The sequence below is a fragment of the Tachysurus vachellii genome, chromosome 19 (genome assembly GCF_030014155.1).
Source record: "Tachysurus vachellii isolate PV-2020 chromosome 19, HZAU_Pvac_v1, whole genome shotgun sequence".
In the NCBI taxonomy this organism is placed as follows: Eukaryota; Metazoa; Chordata; class Actinopteri; order Siluriformes; family Bagridae; genus Tachysurus; species Tachysurus vachellii.
Window position 1 is genome coordinate 15,048,516 of NC_083478.1, and position 17,044 is coordinate 15,065,559.

The following is a 17,044-nucleotide window of genomic DNA, read 5'->3' on the forward strand; positions in this document are numbered from 1 at the left end:
AATTCTATAAGAAAATTATATCTGAAACTACTGAAAGCTGTTTATTATCCTGACCATAAAAATCCAAATATTTAAATACATTGCATGGTCCAGTAGACAAAGAATACCCCAAAGTGGTCAGTGACATTGTTGAATCTGCGGTCTTGTTCTTTTTTCATGGTCCAGAGGAAAAGCAATGTACAAAATCTACAATCCAAAGCCAAACAGGTTATTCATTGACTTTTTAACCAAACCTTAATGTCATAATTTAGACTTTAGCAAATTATCATTTCGCGGAAGTTATTTTTGCTTTATTGGCTGTATGTATGTGTTGCTCATGGATTACATACAATTACATATTGTATATGTCACAATATTATGCAAAATCAGGCATAGCGCGTTCCCCATTCAGTAACCAGGCCAGTTGGTATACTCTGCCTTAGGACTCCTCCACAATTCCAGTTGGGCCCTTCAGAGGTAGAAGACATAAATGCTAAAAATAATAAATAATAAATTAACCAATATATGTTTTTTATATTATATGGTGTAATAACCATTCTCCATGTCAGCCTGGTGTGACATGCTCACAGAATATTTTACCCAAGAACCTGTGGTTCAACTGGGTCCAAAGTTCAAGGAATTTCAAAGGGCACATATCTTTGGAGGGGAAGGTAGAGCACATGAAGTCCTCGTCTTGAAAGGTTGGAATAACTGGAGCTGTTCAAACAAAGAACTAAGAGGTAAGCATAAACTCTTTGAATAAATGTTTGTGGGGGACAAATCAAGATTTTGAATGGAAGACTTAACAAGTAGAAGTCACTGAACAAACAGCTTGTCAGTCCGGTTTGATTTTAGTTATGGATTATCTGATTTGTCTATATTTACATTGTAATGGTCCTCTGAATGCTTGGTTAATAATATTTGAACCTTAAAATATTTTAAGCAGTACTTTTTTTTTGGAAACTTAATGCTTATGCTTATTGTCCCTTAACGCTTCAAGGCTAAGGGAGTGGCAGGGAGAGCTGAGAGAGGAAGAGAGAGTCTGGTACTAATTGTCCATAGCCCTATAGTGATCTGTTTCCCTTTTCTGACACACCAGTTGCAGTACATAAAGACATTGATAGTTAATAATAGAGTCAGGTATTCTATGCTAAATTAAATGGAAGTCTAAATTGTGTAGGGCTGAAGTCTTTGAGGGCTGGTGTCAGTCAATCCTGACCTGACCTTATAATTGTGCAAAATCATATTTCACAACTTGCATACATTATTATATTACAATATGCTTTTTGGGATACATTCACAAATGTTATATTCTTAAAATGTTCAAGATAAAAATTTCACTGTTGGAGTACAAACAATGGAGACATGTCAAAGGTCACTTTGCAGGAGATTTATATAGCCGTAAAACCTTGCTGTGTAATCAGGAACAATCACTGGTGATCCATCACTGAGCTTTTGCACTAGGATTTAGTGAAGGATTTATCTGCCAAATCATCAAACTTCTATTTATAGAGTAAACTTGATAGCCCACCTAACCTATTGGATGGCTAATAGCATATTGCAAGCACATCTTGTGCTGTATTAAAGACGTTGTGCTGTATAGTTATTTTTGTGTACATAAAGTTTCTTTAAACCAAGCTGGAATAGAAGCAAGCCTGTAGGCACATGTGCTGTGAACATCCTCTCAGACTCCATTTCATATTTGTGCTGTATATTATTAGTAATAAAACATATCTGTGCAGACATTTCACAGTTATGAGTAGATAAGATACGAGTTTTATTTCTCATTACTATGAGAGACCAATAACAATGATGATTTGGTAAGATATTAAATATGCTACATGCCTCACTTACACAGCAGTTTTCTGAGATCACATTCAGGTGTTGAGAAGAGTGTGAAAATCATGGCTGAGAGAAAAAGTAGCACCAGTCCCAACCTCCAATCAAAAGGAGGTGCTGGCAAGTTTGCTAAACAAGTCCAAAGGAAATTCAGCCGTGCACAGGAAAAGGTATGTTTCATAATCAATATTATCAATTGTGATGGCATTAAAAAATCTCTTTTATTGAAGGTAATTTAAATTACTTTTTTTCGAAAGTGTTATGATGGTTAAGCATTTGAAATATTACATACAAAATTTCCCAGAGAAGATTTTATGTAAATAAAAGGCAGTACTTTGGTGCCAGCATCATTTTATCTGCAGCATTTATCATCACAGAGCAGTACAGTCAGAGTCAAACTGTCACAGTCATTCTCTCAAACTTTTTTTGTAAACATTGCTCTTTGACAGAAACATAATAAACCATGTTATACCACCTTCAACAATTAAACATTACTCTGCAAGAACCCTCTTTGAGCCACAGAAACCATTTCATACAATTACAAAAATGTTTATCTGACTCTGATAAAATATTTGTTGTGTGATCTTGTCAGGTTTTACAGACGTTTAGTAAATCTGAGGAGACAAGAGATGCACAGTTTGAATTATATGTACAAAACTTCCAAGATCAGCAGGTACTCAATAATTATTACCACAATAATATGACTTGATGTAGTAAGTAAATCAATAAGTAACTGTTAAATGGATTTTATTGCTCTGTTTTTATTTATTTAATTTTGTTTCACAGAGTGATGGACACAGAATATATAAGGACCTAAAGGCATACTTAAATGCTGTCAGAGGTTTGTTGGATTCTATGGACGGATTACCGTAGTGATCAGATGTGTGGCAAAAACTATTTACAATAATGTTTCATCATGCATTCTGTTAAATCAATGTAATGTGTTTGAAAACTATTTTGTTTTATCCAGTTAATTCATTTAATTCGAACTATCTTCACAACACCTTTGTTAGTGTTGAAACACCTACGATATGTAAATAATTAATTAAAATGGAATCTACATTTACATAAAAATATATTGTGTTCCACAGTGATGCGAGATGCATCCAGTCGCCTTTTTCAGTCACTGTTTGATGTTTATGAGCTTGAATGGGAAGGGGCAGAGGACCTTGGGGCTGTTGTAGAGGTGATTGTCATGCAAACTTTGACACAAAATATGCATTTTGAGACAAAATATGCATTTACTTCTCATATGTACTTCTCATAATTACTTCTCATATGTTCTCTATAAAGGGGGAAGACTTGCTATGGAATGATTATGAGGCAAAACTGCGAGACCAGGCATTGCTCACAATAGAATCTTATATGAGCCAGTTCCCAGATATCAGGGTAATTACACACTTCTACACACACATAAGTACATACCACAGACTATATTTATCTTTATAATTTCTTCCATGTCAATGTATATTTTATGTGCATCAGGAAAGAGTTGCAAAAAGAGGCAGAAAACGTGTGGACTATGATTCTACTCGTCACAACCTGGAATCACTGCAGAATGCTAAAAAGAGAGATGACGTCAAGATTAACAAGGTCTATTCATAGTCAAGATTTGTGAAGCACTACCAATAGTTTTTAAAAGAGCAAAAACTAAAAGTTAACAGGTTAAAAGATAATAGCACACATTGTCCAACAACTTAAAATAGTGCATTTGGTTTAACCCACCATTTTGTGTTTTATATGGCTCCTTATCTAGTCATTCTGTCTAAATCTGTGATTATTTTGAATGAGAAGCTGTCTGAAATTATGTGTAACCACAACACAAGGTTAGGATTTTTTTTTACCTGAATAGTATATGCAACTAAATATTAATACTTTTAAACTACTTTTAATAACCTATAAATTAGCTGTTGATATCAGAAAATGTATGTTGGAACATTTGTTATTTATTTTTTTACAGTATGATCTATTGTCTCATTGATATTCTGATCCCAAACTAAAGTGTATAATAGAATATTAACAAAAACAAAAGAAATGTCATTTTTGTAGCGGATTGTTTGAAACCTACTGAGATTGGTATATGGAGGCCATGGTGTTTGCAAATTCAGTCTGAATGGTCAGGGCTTGTTTTACTACCTGTAACCAGCTGTTACTGAGGATTGGTTTAAAGATCCACACAAAACCGAATGGCATCTTCAGTCCAGTGTTAGGAGGTATGCAAGGTATGCAAACTTTAACTGGATTGTAACTTCTATTTGGGATACGTTAAAAACATGGCCACCTTCAGCAAAATTGCTTTCACATTTCAAACAATATCAGACAATTAATTATTAAGTATTTTGAGCAGTCCTTAAAAGACCTGAAGACAAACACATTAAATGTTACATCTACAGGATGTCATAAAAGTCTATATAAAAAGGGAAATTAACACTTTGTGTCAAAATGTCCTCCAAAATGTCTCATAGTTTATTTGTTTTTATTTTTTACATAGGTTATATATGGTCGAAATTACAATAAAAACTTCTTTAATTAAAAGCCACGTGTAAAGTGCATAACACCAGACACAAGTTAATTATGAGTGGGAGAGATGACTCCATGTGTATTTGCTGAATCCTGTAGAGGGTGTTTTGTGAAGAAAGTTACATTTTATAAAAAAGTTTGAATCTTTTCTATGTATTGTGACTTTTGGGAGACCCTGTATGGATAGACCTTTCTCCCATGTTTTACACAGTGTTTAGGTACTAGTCACAACTAGGTGCAAAATGGGATTTGTCAAAATTTGTCATAGAGGTGTTAAGGAGAGGATGTGTTAATTAAATCTAGGAATATGTCTGTTTTTTACAGGCTGAGGAAGAGATGAAAATGACCAAAACAATCTTTGAGGACATGAACACGGAACTAAAAGACGAGCTGCCTCTTCTCTATGATAGGTGAGATTCAATAACACAAACTTATGGATTAAATAAAAATATTTCTCATTTTTATAGAAAATGATTTTGTAAAAATCCTTAAAAACAATGTTTTGACTGTAATTCTCTTCTCACAGTCGCATTGGATGCTATGTAACAGTCTTCCAAGCTATCTCAGACTTGAGAGATATCTTCTATAAGGAAATGTCTCAGGTTAATCAAGTAGTTAACACCCACATGTGCTTGTTTTACATTGTATTAATAGTTCATTTTTGTGTGTGACTGCAACCAGTGAAGGAATATTTTTTTTAAAATTATCCTCCAGAATAACAAGGATTTACAGAATATCATGATAAACCTAAAATCTCAACATCCTGACAAGAGCTTTGTGGTCAAGACCTTCAGTCGGTGTGTTAATTTCTGTTCTGAAGCATGTTTGAAAGTGTCATGTGCTGAATATTGATTTAATCTCGTTCAACATTTTCAGATAGCATTTCAGAGTAAATGTTCAAAAATTTATTTTTTCAAGTGGTACTATGTGCAATGTCACATTTCCTGAGGTGTATCATATGAATTTCTTCTTGCTGTTTCGCAGTGGAACACTGAAGAGGAGGTCACTGAAAGATGCACTGTCTCCCAGATCAATGAGAGCCAGCTTCTCTGAGCTTCACTTGACTTACAGTTCTCGAGGTACTCTAAGGTAAAGGAAAAAAGTAATATATATTTATAAAGTAAATATTATCTGATTTTTCTTTGTTTGTAAATGACCATATTTTAGGTTGATTAAAAATGATGCAGCCAATAACATCACCCTATTAAAATTATTAACTAATAAAATTATAATTAAAACCTTTATATCTAACCATCATCATTTTTGCTGCTGCAGGAGAGGACAATCTTCTAGTTTTAGATCAGACAAGGGCAAATATGAGCCTTATATCCCAGAGGTGCTGGCTAGCCCCGCTAGACCAAAACCCCCAATGAACAGCGACTGTGGGGTTAGTGACACAGATGCAAGTTCCCCAAATGAGCACAACACGGAAGTAGAGAGAACAGCGTCCACTGCACATGTACCTCTATTAGATGGCACAGAAACATCTGGAAGTGTGCTCAGCACTACAAATAAAGATGCAAAAGAAGAGAATGAAGGGACTGAAACAAAAGAAAGTAACTCACTGCCAGCCTCAGAGCAGGATGGAGAAAGGATGAGCTTAGAAATCAAAGGTGACTCATTTTCAGAGACTGGTGATGAGAACAAGCAGGATTTGAATATAAATTATTCTGAAAAAGTTAATACTAAGGTCTTATCATTTATTGAAGATCTTGAAGAGCACAGCACCCATTCTGAGGAGCTAAATGAACCTGAATCTGGAATGGAAAACAAATGCCTTTAAATGCCTTTCTTTGTCCTTATATAACAATAGCTCTTCCTTCAGCTTTGTAATGTTTGTGTCTCTTCTCTGACTGAAGGAAAATGTCATAAATGATCAAATATTAAGTGAAATTAAGGAGGAGCCATTCTGAAACAGACTATCTTGTTTGTATAGAAAAAGGTATAGGAAGACAGAAGTAAAAAAGTTAAATTCAGTTAAATTCATTAAATTCAGTTCATCCCTTACTTGTCATTGTAAGGGATGAACTGAATTTAATCCAAATACACACTTCACCTATCCACATATACACTAACTCCAAAGTTCTCAACCAAATGAAACATACAACTACTACTACTAATAATAATAATTACAACAACAATAATAATAATAATAATAATAATAATAATAATTAGTTGTTGATCTTATTATTTTATCTTATAATTATTAACAAAAATTAATCACAAATCAATTAGATGCAAATCAACGTATTGATCAAGCTTTGAACTTTAGGTAATTTCTCAGGATATATCTTATAAACTTGAGACTGATTGGAACATTTCTAATGTGTTATCTTGTGATTTTATGTAAAGCCAAGTTGAGTGTTGCAGTATGGCCAGTTGATGACCCTTTGCTAAATGCACTTACTGAAAAATGTGATTTTTATTTTTTGTGAAATGATAAAAGACTGATATTATTTAATAAATATGAATGTGTCCATTATATGATCTCTATTCTGCCTCTTTATGAATAGAATATTGAATTGCCTATTTAAGATAGTTACTCATTAACAGTTAATTATTTCCTGGGAGTTGTATTGTGGAGTAACCAGTTAACACCGTGCTCCTGTTTCAGAGCTGTGACTTCATTGTTCCGGATACAGAGCGTATGACCACCTTGATTAGCATGCGTGCCGCGTGCACTAGTCTATTTTTAACCGAATCTTTACGTGATCTTATTTAGTAAAATGTTTGTTTTTAAAACGTAATGGAACTCTGAAATGAAGTAAAGTAATCGATCATTTCCAACAAATGATTCCTGACGACCACAAAGTGTTTCAGGTAGGTTTATTTAAAGCTTTTGTAGCGGTGAGTTAGACGCTGATTACACTGCCTGCTGTTTGTGTTCGTTTCCTGTTTAAAAGTCTCTGTTGTTTATGAGCCTCTGACTACGAAGTTGTTACTTTAATTTCGTATTTTGGTTTCACCTCTTTTTATTTATTTATTTATTTTTGTTCTTGTAATAAAGATAATTTTTGTTTGAGAACTAATGCTGCATTCCTTTAACCTTTTTCTTACGTAATGTCCGGTGCACTGCCGCATTCTATATGAATTAGTAATGCTGACTTTTGTTTTGTATAAAAGTCGTTAAAACAAACCAAAAGTTAGCTGTTTGCTAACATTCATAGATAATGTGAAATGAAATTAGTCCATATAGCAAGAAACGATGTCTTTTTTGTTCCACTAAAAGTCACATTTTCCTGATGCTCGGTTTCACTGAAGTTATTGCCATAATTTGTGTTACTTCTTTGTCTAGGTTTTTATCCACGATTTTTATGATGGCTACCACTTCAGCTTTTAACTGTAAGTGACTACTTCTATCACTGTGAAGAAAATTATACACAGATTAGTCTATGAATTTCCCAAATTGAAAATGCTGCCCTGGATTGGAATATGCATTAAACTAGCCCTTAACTGATTAGAAAACAAAAGTGTTTTGAATATTGTGTCACGATACCAAACTAATAGCTGTACTTTAAATCCGTGTAAATTTACAATTCGGTTCTTTTATAACTGAACTTGTCCCTTCCCCTTAAGTCACAGAAATGGTGGCAACAACTGTGGCCCCAAACCACAGGGACTCTGCTATCATAGGAGGTGAGTAACTTCTCTGAACAATGTCATGTTAGAGCCTGACTTTTGTCTCTGTTTGAATGTAATGAAACTTACACATTGGAAATATGTCTTTTGGAAATATCTTACTTTTATGCATTTTTAGGCAAGTCATTTAGAATGTATATAGTGATTTCCTGCAGCAGTGTTTGTTTTGTAGGGTCAGTTTTTAATCTTGTCTTTACACACAGTCCTTACACAGAAAATGTGTAAGGACTTCTCCTTCTTCTGATTATTATTATTGAGTAATATGTAGCACCACAAAGTGTCTGTGTTCTTCCAGTGTATGCTATATGGCAGTAGGTCTTTTTTTTTTGCTTCTGTGTGTTTTAGTGGTGATTCTGCTGGTCCTGTGTACACTGGCTGGCTTGGTGTACCTCTTGTATCATTACCTCTGTCACAACAAGGGCATCTACAGGACAACAGGAGAGGCTGCTCCAGGTGTTGACCCAGACCAAGTCTACCAAGACACAATCACTGAAAACAAGGAATACTTCATTTAAGTAGTGCAGACTGCCATGGATAAGTTGGCAGTTAGTCATGTTGAATAGGTATTGACCTTTAGATAACTTTTCTGAGGAGATTGATAGTGCCTTGGTTGCGAGAGCACAGCCAAATGGAAACTGTGAGCCAAGGAATTTACATTATGTTAATGATAAAGTTTGTGCTTTGTTGATTTTGGACATGTATTAACATGATAATGCATATTAGTGTATCAAAAAATAAGCCGGTCAAATAGTGTATCAAACCTTGTACAACCAATTTACATTTAGTTTTGTTGGTGGTGGGGCAATGGAACTCTCATCTGTTAAATACACAAATTAGTGAAGCGACAAGCATGTTTGACTTTGCACAACCATTTTTTTATAGGTAGCTAGCCATACTTTCACACTAGCAAATAATAAAAATACTTCTGTTCCTATTCATTTCTACTTGTAGACAATTGTCCTTACACATTATTTGACAGTTAACTGAGTAAAAAGTAGAATCTTTGATCTATTTACAGAGTTTGAATTTTGGAGTTACTTGCTGTTGGTTTTGTACCCTTTTTGCTTTAAATGACAATTGTAATGTGTGTACATCTAAAACCTAATGAACCATTTTAGAAGAGATGAGGGATGAAAATCAGGAATTTCCTTCTACCTTCTGAGTGTCTGTGAGCAAACATTCAGTCAAAGAAAGTACACAGTAAAACAGTGGCACTAATAATGACATTATCACAACAAAATTCTTTATTCAGGGAATGGCAGCTTATGAGGTTTACTTATGGTTAGGTGTGGCTTGCTAATGTGCTCATTTATATTTTATGCCTAATCAAATCCAGCAACTATCCCTACCACCAAAACACTAAATGCTTACTGATTTAAAGGAAAACACAAGAAGGACATTTTGAGGAAGCATTTTTTTCGGTGCATACTTAGGCTATTTCCTTATTTTGTTAATGATAGTTTAAACACTCAGATATTCAGGTTATATGACAACGCTGCATCAAGTCTATTTTTATTTTTCTGTATTTATAAATCACAAACATTTGTACTTAATGTCAGTTTTTACTTTTGACAAATTTTTTGCATAAAAGGAATATTGTGTTTACCTTATTGTTTAATTAGGCTGTGATATCAAAATAAAAGTTAGGTTCATGATTTATAACAAGTGTAACATTCACATTACTGTTTATTACTTACACACTGTCTGTGTAATGGGAACACCTGTACATTTATGCAGGCATGCATGTGTCAGCAGCACAATGCATAAAATCATTTAACCTCAGATCAAGAATGTCCATATCAAACATTAGAATGGAGGGAAGAAATGTGATCTAAGACTGGCATGGCTGATGGTAACAGATGGGATGATTTGGGTATTTCAGAAACTGCTGAAGTACTGGCCACAATATCATATACATATTTAACACATAATGCTTTGGAGAAACACCGTTGTGGCCCAACTACCTAGGTTTGATGTGTTGTATATTCTAAAATGCTTTTTTGCTCACCACAGTTGTATGGAGTACTTATTTGAGTTACTATAGACTTCTGGCAGTTCAGACCTGTCTGGTCGTTCTCCTCTGACCTCTCATCAGCAAGGTGTTCGAGTCTGCAGACCTGCTGCTGTTTTGTTTTTCGCACCACTTTTGTAAGCATTGAGACTGTAGAGAAAATCCCAGGAGATGAGCAGTTTCTGAAATACCAAAACCAACCCATCTGGTAGCAACAACCATGCCATGGTTAGATTTTTCTGATTTATGTATAAATTAACTGAGTTTCTTGACTTGTATCTGTATGATTACATGCACTGTGTTGCTGACACATGATTGAGTGATTGTATAACAGAATAAATGGGCAGGTGTACCTAGTAAGGTGAAAATTGAGTATATCGGTGGTGTATTTCTACTGCCCCCATATATATATATTTTTTTATTATTATTGATGTCTTGTCCTTAGAAACTTGCAGCATACTATCTTTTAGATGATCATTGAAATCATTCAAAATGAGTCAAAAATAACATTATGGAATTTCTTTTTAAATTTCCAAAATAGCCTTTATTGTTAATTAGGATTAGTAATTAAAAAAAAAAACCTTATTGATAATTGCAGAGATTTACTTCTTTAAACATTAAATATAAGCCACCTATTAGAAAAAAAAATCCCTGAACTCCGGTTGTTTATTAAACTTTGTTATATTTATATATACCATAAATGCACACTTGCAAGTCAGTAAAATGGTATACTGGTGATCTTTGTATGTTGCATAAATACCTAAATTCATAAATTTTCAATGCAAATTATGTCATGCAAACACTTGCCCTCTTTTTAATGAATACATCTGTAAGTAAAATGTGTCAACCTGTTCTGAATCTACTGTCGGATACCCAGTGGTCTGCTGTTACATGTTTCAAACAAATAATGGAAATTAATAAGATTCAACCAAACAATAGAGGGGTCTATATAATAAGCTAAATGAACATGTTACATTTCAATACATAGTTTTACAGTACAAGCAGCTGAACAGCTAGTGAAAATGTAAATGTTTGTGCAGAAAAGTGATTTCCTGTTACAGATGCTAAATATTGTAGGTGGGGTTAAGTGGTCAGAGCATTCTGATGTCTATGATGGAGATTCAATAGAAATTGTCATTACGGAACAAAAGCTTAAAAAGTCTTGAGTTTAGATTGAAACTGAAAAGCATCACTCAATCTTTTTTAATCAATTAATAACCTCAATAGAGAAAATAAACAGATGAGACCATATGAGAAGTCTTGTCTGGAAGCCATGCATAATAAATAAAAAAATAAAAAACATCCACACAGAAAACTTTAATGACTGACACTGTATTTGCATGTATAAAGCATGAGTACAAAAACATGTTCCAAAAAGTCTAACAATTAAGAATTGGCTGATGGTGCACTCAAAGTAATGTGTATTATTTCTAAAAAATTACCAGTGATAAATCTTTATTAAAACAAAATAGCTTTGAAGCTTTGAATAAAAGTGCAAAAAGCATGCAGAACCATCATGATGCAGTTAGACATGTTTTTGATATGTTTCTATGCATCATTTATTAATTTATCATATGTGCAGAATTATTCAGAGAAGAATTTCAATTCACATTAAAAGCTTTTAGTGCATTCTAATCTAGATCTTTGGTACAACCAGCTCCTTGGTTATACATTTAAATGTCCGTTAGGAAAAAAACTGCTTGATGTGCTTCAGTACATTCCTGGAAAAAACCCCTAGATTAACCCCTAAATCTTCTAATTAATTAAACTCTGAGAATGAAGGTCAAGAAATTATTTTGTATAGTCCAAACCCTTTGTGAAGTGGTTACTAAACTAAACAGCATTGTATACAGTTCTGGGTATCCGACATAATTAAAAAGCCAACCAAAGTTCAGCATCAAATGAGGGCTCATTTACTGCATTTTAATCTGTAAATGTTAAAGATGTGGTGCTCAATATTGACACCCAATTATTTTTATCTACTCCTTCCCAAAAGTACAGTACTCTGTTGTAATTAGAATGTGTAAAATATTCTACTAAATAACTGCTGCTGTGTTCTTAAATTAAAATATTAGAAGCAATTTTAATGGATACAATGTGTAAATAAATGATAGTAAGGAAGAGCTAACTTAGGAACAGCAGTAGAAAGGGTGTGGTAGTTTGTTAATCATGAAAAATGAAAGAACATTTATAATTCACCTGCCCCATAGATGGAAGTGAGCTAAAAACAACTGTCATTCTGTTTTCCAACCATAAACAACATGGTCTAAAAGTAGGAGTTTGCACTATTTTCTGAAGTTTTCTCTACAGTATTTTAAACGGACAGACATCAACAAAGTACTGTACTGTTAGTGGGGACTATAAAACATTACATTCTGTTGTATCACTATCATGGCATAAGCCAAGCTGCCCCTAGTGAGGCAGGAAAGAAGGGGAAGAGAGAACACTAAACAAGGGAATGGTCAAGGTCCAGTCAGGTCCTTCTCACTGTTACCAAATAGTGTAACCCCCTCCTGAACCACCCATGAAGAAGTTGCTCTTGCGTTGTGTCATCACCACATTTGCACCCTGCATTGCTGCCAGCTGAGCTGCATTTGGAGCATGTCCAGGAGGTGGGGGCTGGTATTTTGAGGGGAAAAAAAAAAAAAAAAAAAGCAAATAAGGTACCATTATTGCCTTGTAAATACAGCACATAGGAAAATAACAGCAGTGCTTAGGCAAAGATTTCTTATGTGAAACAATGTAGAATCACCTTGGAACACTGTGTGGTGGCTTGCATGAGACAATGTGCAGAATTGACATAACTAAATGTTTTCCTAATTATAAAGAGGGCACACTGGGTTTACCATTTATTCAATTGTTCATTTTCTTGCATTTATAAATGCATTTAGTGGGCATACTTACAGGTATGGAAGCAGAGCTACCAGGGCCAAATCGAGCTCCAGTATCAAATCCCCCATCCACTATGAGTGTAGAGCCTGGAGGATACACAGGTCCCATGGGGTAGTATCCCATGGGAACATTAGGGGTCATTGCACCAACAGGCATAGTCTGGGGCATGGGCACAAACATCTGAGTTGCAGGGTATGCAGTGGTTATTGGAGGTAGCTGGCCAGTAACCTGGGGTGGGTGCATATACCTTGGCTGATAGATCTGTAGATAAAAAAGGAAGAGGCTTAGTTTACATTTAAACTATTTATTCATACGAGTTAAGAGACATAACAAATTGTATTGTACCATAATTACAGGAGATAATGTTTGCATTTTCAAAGAGAACAATAAATGATGAGAGTGCAAGTGTTAATTGTTTAGGGAAACCACAATAATATTTTAATAATTCCCTGTCAATAAGTTGTCAAAACCATTAATCAAGTTTTAACACATCCCTATTTAATAATGTCTCATCTTACTAGATTTCAGCATCTAAAGACAATAAGATCTGAGTATACAATGTCATTTACCCAATCATGTTACAGCAAATTCCAGGTGTCTGAAATAGTTTTCCCTTCCTCTCTATTTGAAGTATAGTTTAAGCGTATTTCAGGCATACACATTTGTGACAAAATTGACTACACTTGGTGGTGGTTGAGGCATTCACATCCATGTAGCTGGCTTCAGGTTCCGCTTGTTTCTTACCTCAGAATAAGCAGGAGGGGCATCTGTGTATGGGGGTACCTGGGGTGGTGGCACTTGCATAGCAGGAGGGTATATAGGTGCTGTGCTCTGCTGAGGATACACAGCTTGTTGTGGATATGTCCCTGCATAGAAACAGTCAGACATGGATTTTACTGCACCACAATTCTGTGCAATATAAGCCTATTAACTTTATTCATCCAGAATGTAAAAAAAAACATCTTTGACGAATCCTTAATCAAATGCATAATGAATGTAGCATCTTATCTATTAAAATACAAGACATTTTGGCCTCACAATACCATGATACAAGATTTCACTGTGACTGGGCAAAATTTGTAGGAGAAATGGGTTGTTGTTTTTTACATTTAGAAATTGATATAAATAAATCTCTACTAGGGACATACAGAAATCAAGAAAAGGGAGAATCATGTTTTGATGTTGAGAAGTTCCTGAAGCAATTTTACTCATTTGTGAACTATAGCCTTCTTGGTCTGTTTGGTCAGAATACAAGTGCCAAGTTGTATCCTCAGCTCCTGTCTGATCATTCATAAGCACCATATATGTGCTCTGGGTAAACACTATAAAGCCCCATCTGATATACAGCCCCCCTCTAAAGTACTGAAACAACAAGGTTAAATCTTATGTTTTGTTATAGGAGCCAAATGATCAAAATGTATTTAGCCTTCATTTCTAAATATTTATCTAGATGTGTTAATCAACTTAGAACATGGCCAGGTTGGAGTTAGATCAGTCCATTTTTAAGTGACTAAAATATAGGTGGGTTGATGTCAGTCCAGTCTCTGGGTACTGAACAGTCTGGTGACATTGGGGAGGAAATACTCCGACCATGGGACATCCACAATGCTGGGGTCTTTGTGGATGTAGTGTGTGTTATAAATGTTTGTGACAGAGGAAAGAGAAATCCAACAATCTTCTCAGTTGTCCTATCTGTTTGCTTGTTCGCTGTTGTCTTGACCTGAAGCAGTGCAATTAACCGATTAGCTGTGATGGGGCGGGAATCCGAGTAGTTGAGGTGGGGTGGAGGTTGGGGGACTAGGTAGCTGAGATAGGCTGGAGGACTTGAGTAGTTGAGATAGGGTCAGTGATGAATTCCCATGTTAAATAAAATGGTCTTCATCTAACAACCTAAAATGAAGTTCTTGCACAATTCCATGCTCACATGAACACACAACCACCACTGCAGACATTGGAAAGCAGATGGATGGAAAAGCCAATCGGCTCGGGTTTGTTTTTAGCCTACCACAGACTCCTGCTCTCTTGACAAACTTCTGCTTCCTCACACAACAATTAAAACGATCCTTGGCTGACCAGTTCATTGTCTGGTGGTTATATGCAGACAGTTTATTTCTTTTTCAGGACTTTCCAAAATGTTGCATTGGCTATGACCAAAACTTTTAAACAATACAATGGCTCAAATTAATTTTGCTACTTTTTTCCACATCAAAATGGCTTCATTTTCTCCCATAAACTATTTTTTATATATAAATTGTCTTTATGTTGGTTTATTCATTTTAATAATATAGCAATATTCACAGGCAAAAACCCACAGCTCAAACATAGAGCAGGCATTCAGAGATAGTACCTGTTTCAACAATCAAATTAACAGAGCACTCGCCAAACATGTTCTAATATTTTTGATAACTTGAAAATTAGGTGGGTAACAGTGGGTAACAAAAGGTAACATTTTCCAAGTATTTTTTTTATACATCAGTTGTAAATATCAGGAAAATAAGGCTGAAATTCCAATCTTTTAATCTCAACTTCAGTGTCTTCAGTCCATAACAAAAACAAAAGAACCGGTCTTGTCTGTCTAATACTTTTAGAGAGGACTTTATAAAGGCAGCAGAATGTTGAATTTAATTTAAATTTAAAATGCAGAAACAAGATCATTAAATGTTATTTCTGCATTAACAACAATTAAGGACTATCCACTAAGCTTTATAGTTAACTGTTTGGCCTCAAGTGCTCCTCATTGCAATACAAAAACTCCACTATATTCTTTTTGCTTCTATTCATATGGTTGCTTGAGTGTTTAGGGATGCCAGGTCTTCAAGACCAAAAAAAAAACCAAAAAAAAAAAAAAACCCACAACACCTTCCTTCATTATTGTCCATTGTATTGTAATCTTTTAAGTAATAAAGAGTTCGATTCCCAGGTACAGCCATGTAGCCACTGCAGGGCCCTTGAGCAAGGCCCTTAACCCTCAATTGCTCAGCTGAATAAATGAGATAAATATAAGTCGCTTTAGATAAGGGCACCTGCCAAATAAGAGAAATGTAAATGTACATTTTAACAATTAAGTTAAAGCTTTTTTCTGTATATAGCTCTTACAACAAGGTCTGCATCTGTGACAAATAGAAAATGTACTTAAATTTAAGGTTGCATTTTGCGTTTTCATACGGTTAGTCAGTATCCTGTATGGTATATAAATAACATTTTGCTTTAACAAATATACTTTTTAATGCGTAATTTATTCATATAATTAGGCCCAAATCAAAATGAACCAATAAGTAAACAATCAAAATCCGGTAATGTCACTGCGTTGGCAACCCAATTACATCAAATTACAATTGAAAATTAAACTACAAATTGTACCTATAATAAATAAAAAAATGTAAAAAAAAAAAAAAAAAATGACGCAACCTTCTAAAACACCAGCAAACCTCTCTAAAACGGCATCGTGTTTGATTAGCTAGCTAGTTAATTAGCTTTGTTCACGGTCACCTTTTACAACAACACAAGCTAGAAATTTGACTAATCCTTGTTAAGATTGACAGTAAATATTGCAGTTTTGACTAAGGTGTATTGACATTAGATCGTAATTCGCTTTCGTATTAAGAAGTGATCGGGAAATATAGTAAGTGCTATTCGATTGATAGATGTTTTTTTTTCTGGTAACAAGCTGGCTATCAAAAAGAAAATCAGAATGGCCTTAAAAACAGATCACAACGGCTAACTCGTCGATGCTTTAGCGGTATACAAAAAAACACGTACACAAACACAAACCTTTGTTGTTCATTGTTCTTTGTCGAAACCAAAGTATTATTTATTATTAATAAAAAACAGTGTATTCATCCACAAAAGTCGTCTCGAAGCTACTTCCTTGTTTTCATCCGTTTGTTCAGTCTGTGTGCTCCACTACGTCATTTCTGTTTGCGCTACCCTCACTTAAAGTGAAAGGCAGGAGCCAAAAATAAAGCAAATTTAATCTTTTTCTACGTACATTTATTTTATTAGTCATCAGTCAAAATATTAAAGGACGCGTTTATTATCAGGATAATATTTAGCAAAAAACTAGGCCTTTATTTTTTTATTACGCTCTTCAACTGGACTTATTATATAGCAACATATCTATGAGCCAGCCAAATAAAACTACAAATAAAAATGTTAACAAACATC

General features: G+C 34.6%; 2 protein-coding genes across 2 annotated transcripts; one reads left to right on the forward strand and one right to left on the reverse strand.

Moving 5' to 3' along the window:
• Positions 1–741: 741 nt before the first annotated feature.
• bin2a (bridging integrator 2a) lies at positions 742–8,915 on the forward strand. Its single transcript, XM_060894404.1, has 14 exons — positions 742–1,988; positions 2,411–2,491; positions 2,605–2,659; positions 2,910–3,004; positions 3,112–3,207; positions 3,304–3,411; positions 4,663–4,748; positions 4,865–4,940; positions 5,053–5,135; positions 5,323–5,427; positions 5,614–7,158; positions 7,634–7,680; positions 7,915–7,974; positions 8,323–8,915. The coding sequence occupies exons 1-11, from the start codon at positions 1,821–1,823 to the stop codon at positions 6,119–6,121; spliced, it is 1,461 nt and encodes a 486-aa protein (XP_060750387.1). The 5' UTR covers positions 742–1,820; the 3' UTR covers positions 6,122–7,158; positions 7,634–7,680; positions 7,915–7,974; positions 8,323–8,915.
• A 1,735-nt stretch (positions 8,916–10,650) lies between these two features.
• dazap2 (DAZ associated protein 2) lies at positions 10,651–16,808 on the reverse strand. Its single transcript, XM_060894405.1, has 4 exons — positions 16,652–16,808; positions 13,625–13,746; positions 12,893–13,141; positions 10,651–12,607 (listed from the first exon to the last, which is right to left on the reverse strand). Exons 1-4 carry the CDS (start codon positions 16,662–16,664, stop codon positions 12,479–12,481), a joined length of 513 nt encoding a protein of 170 aa, XP_060750388.1. The 5' UTR covers positions 16,665–16,808; the 3' UTR covers positions 10,651–12,478.
• Positions 16,809–17,044: the final 236 nt, after the last annotated feature.

Bases quoted from the DNA above. Each gene is read 5' to 3' on its own strand.
- bin2a (XM_060894404.1), top strand. From the start codon at position 1,821: ATGCCTCACTTACACAGCAGTTTTCTGAGATCACATTCAGGTGTTGAG. The intron at 2,492-2,604 runs GTACTCAATAAT...TTTGTTTCACAG, and splicing joins AAAACTTCCAAGATCAGCAG to AGTGATGGACACAGAATATA. The intron at 2,660-2,909 runs GTTTGTTGGATT...TGTGTTCCACAG, and splicing joins ATACTTAAATGCTGTCAGAG to TGATGCGAGATGCATCCAGT.
- dazap2 (XM_060894405.1), bottom strand. The intron at 13,142-13,624 runs GTAAGAAACAAG...TTTTATCTACAG, and splicing joins CCCCTCCTGCTTATTCTGAG to ATCTATCAGCCAAGGTATAT. The intron at 12,608-12,892 runs GTAAGTATGCCC...TCAAAATACCAG, and splicing joins GTAGCTCTGCTTCCATACCT to CCCCCACCTCCTGGACATGC.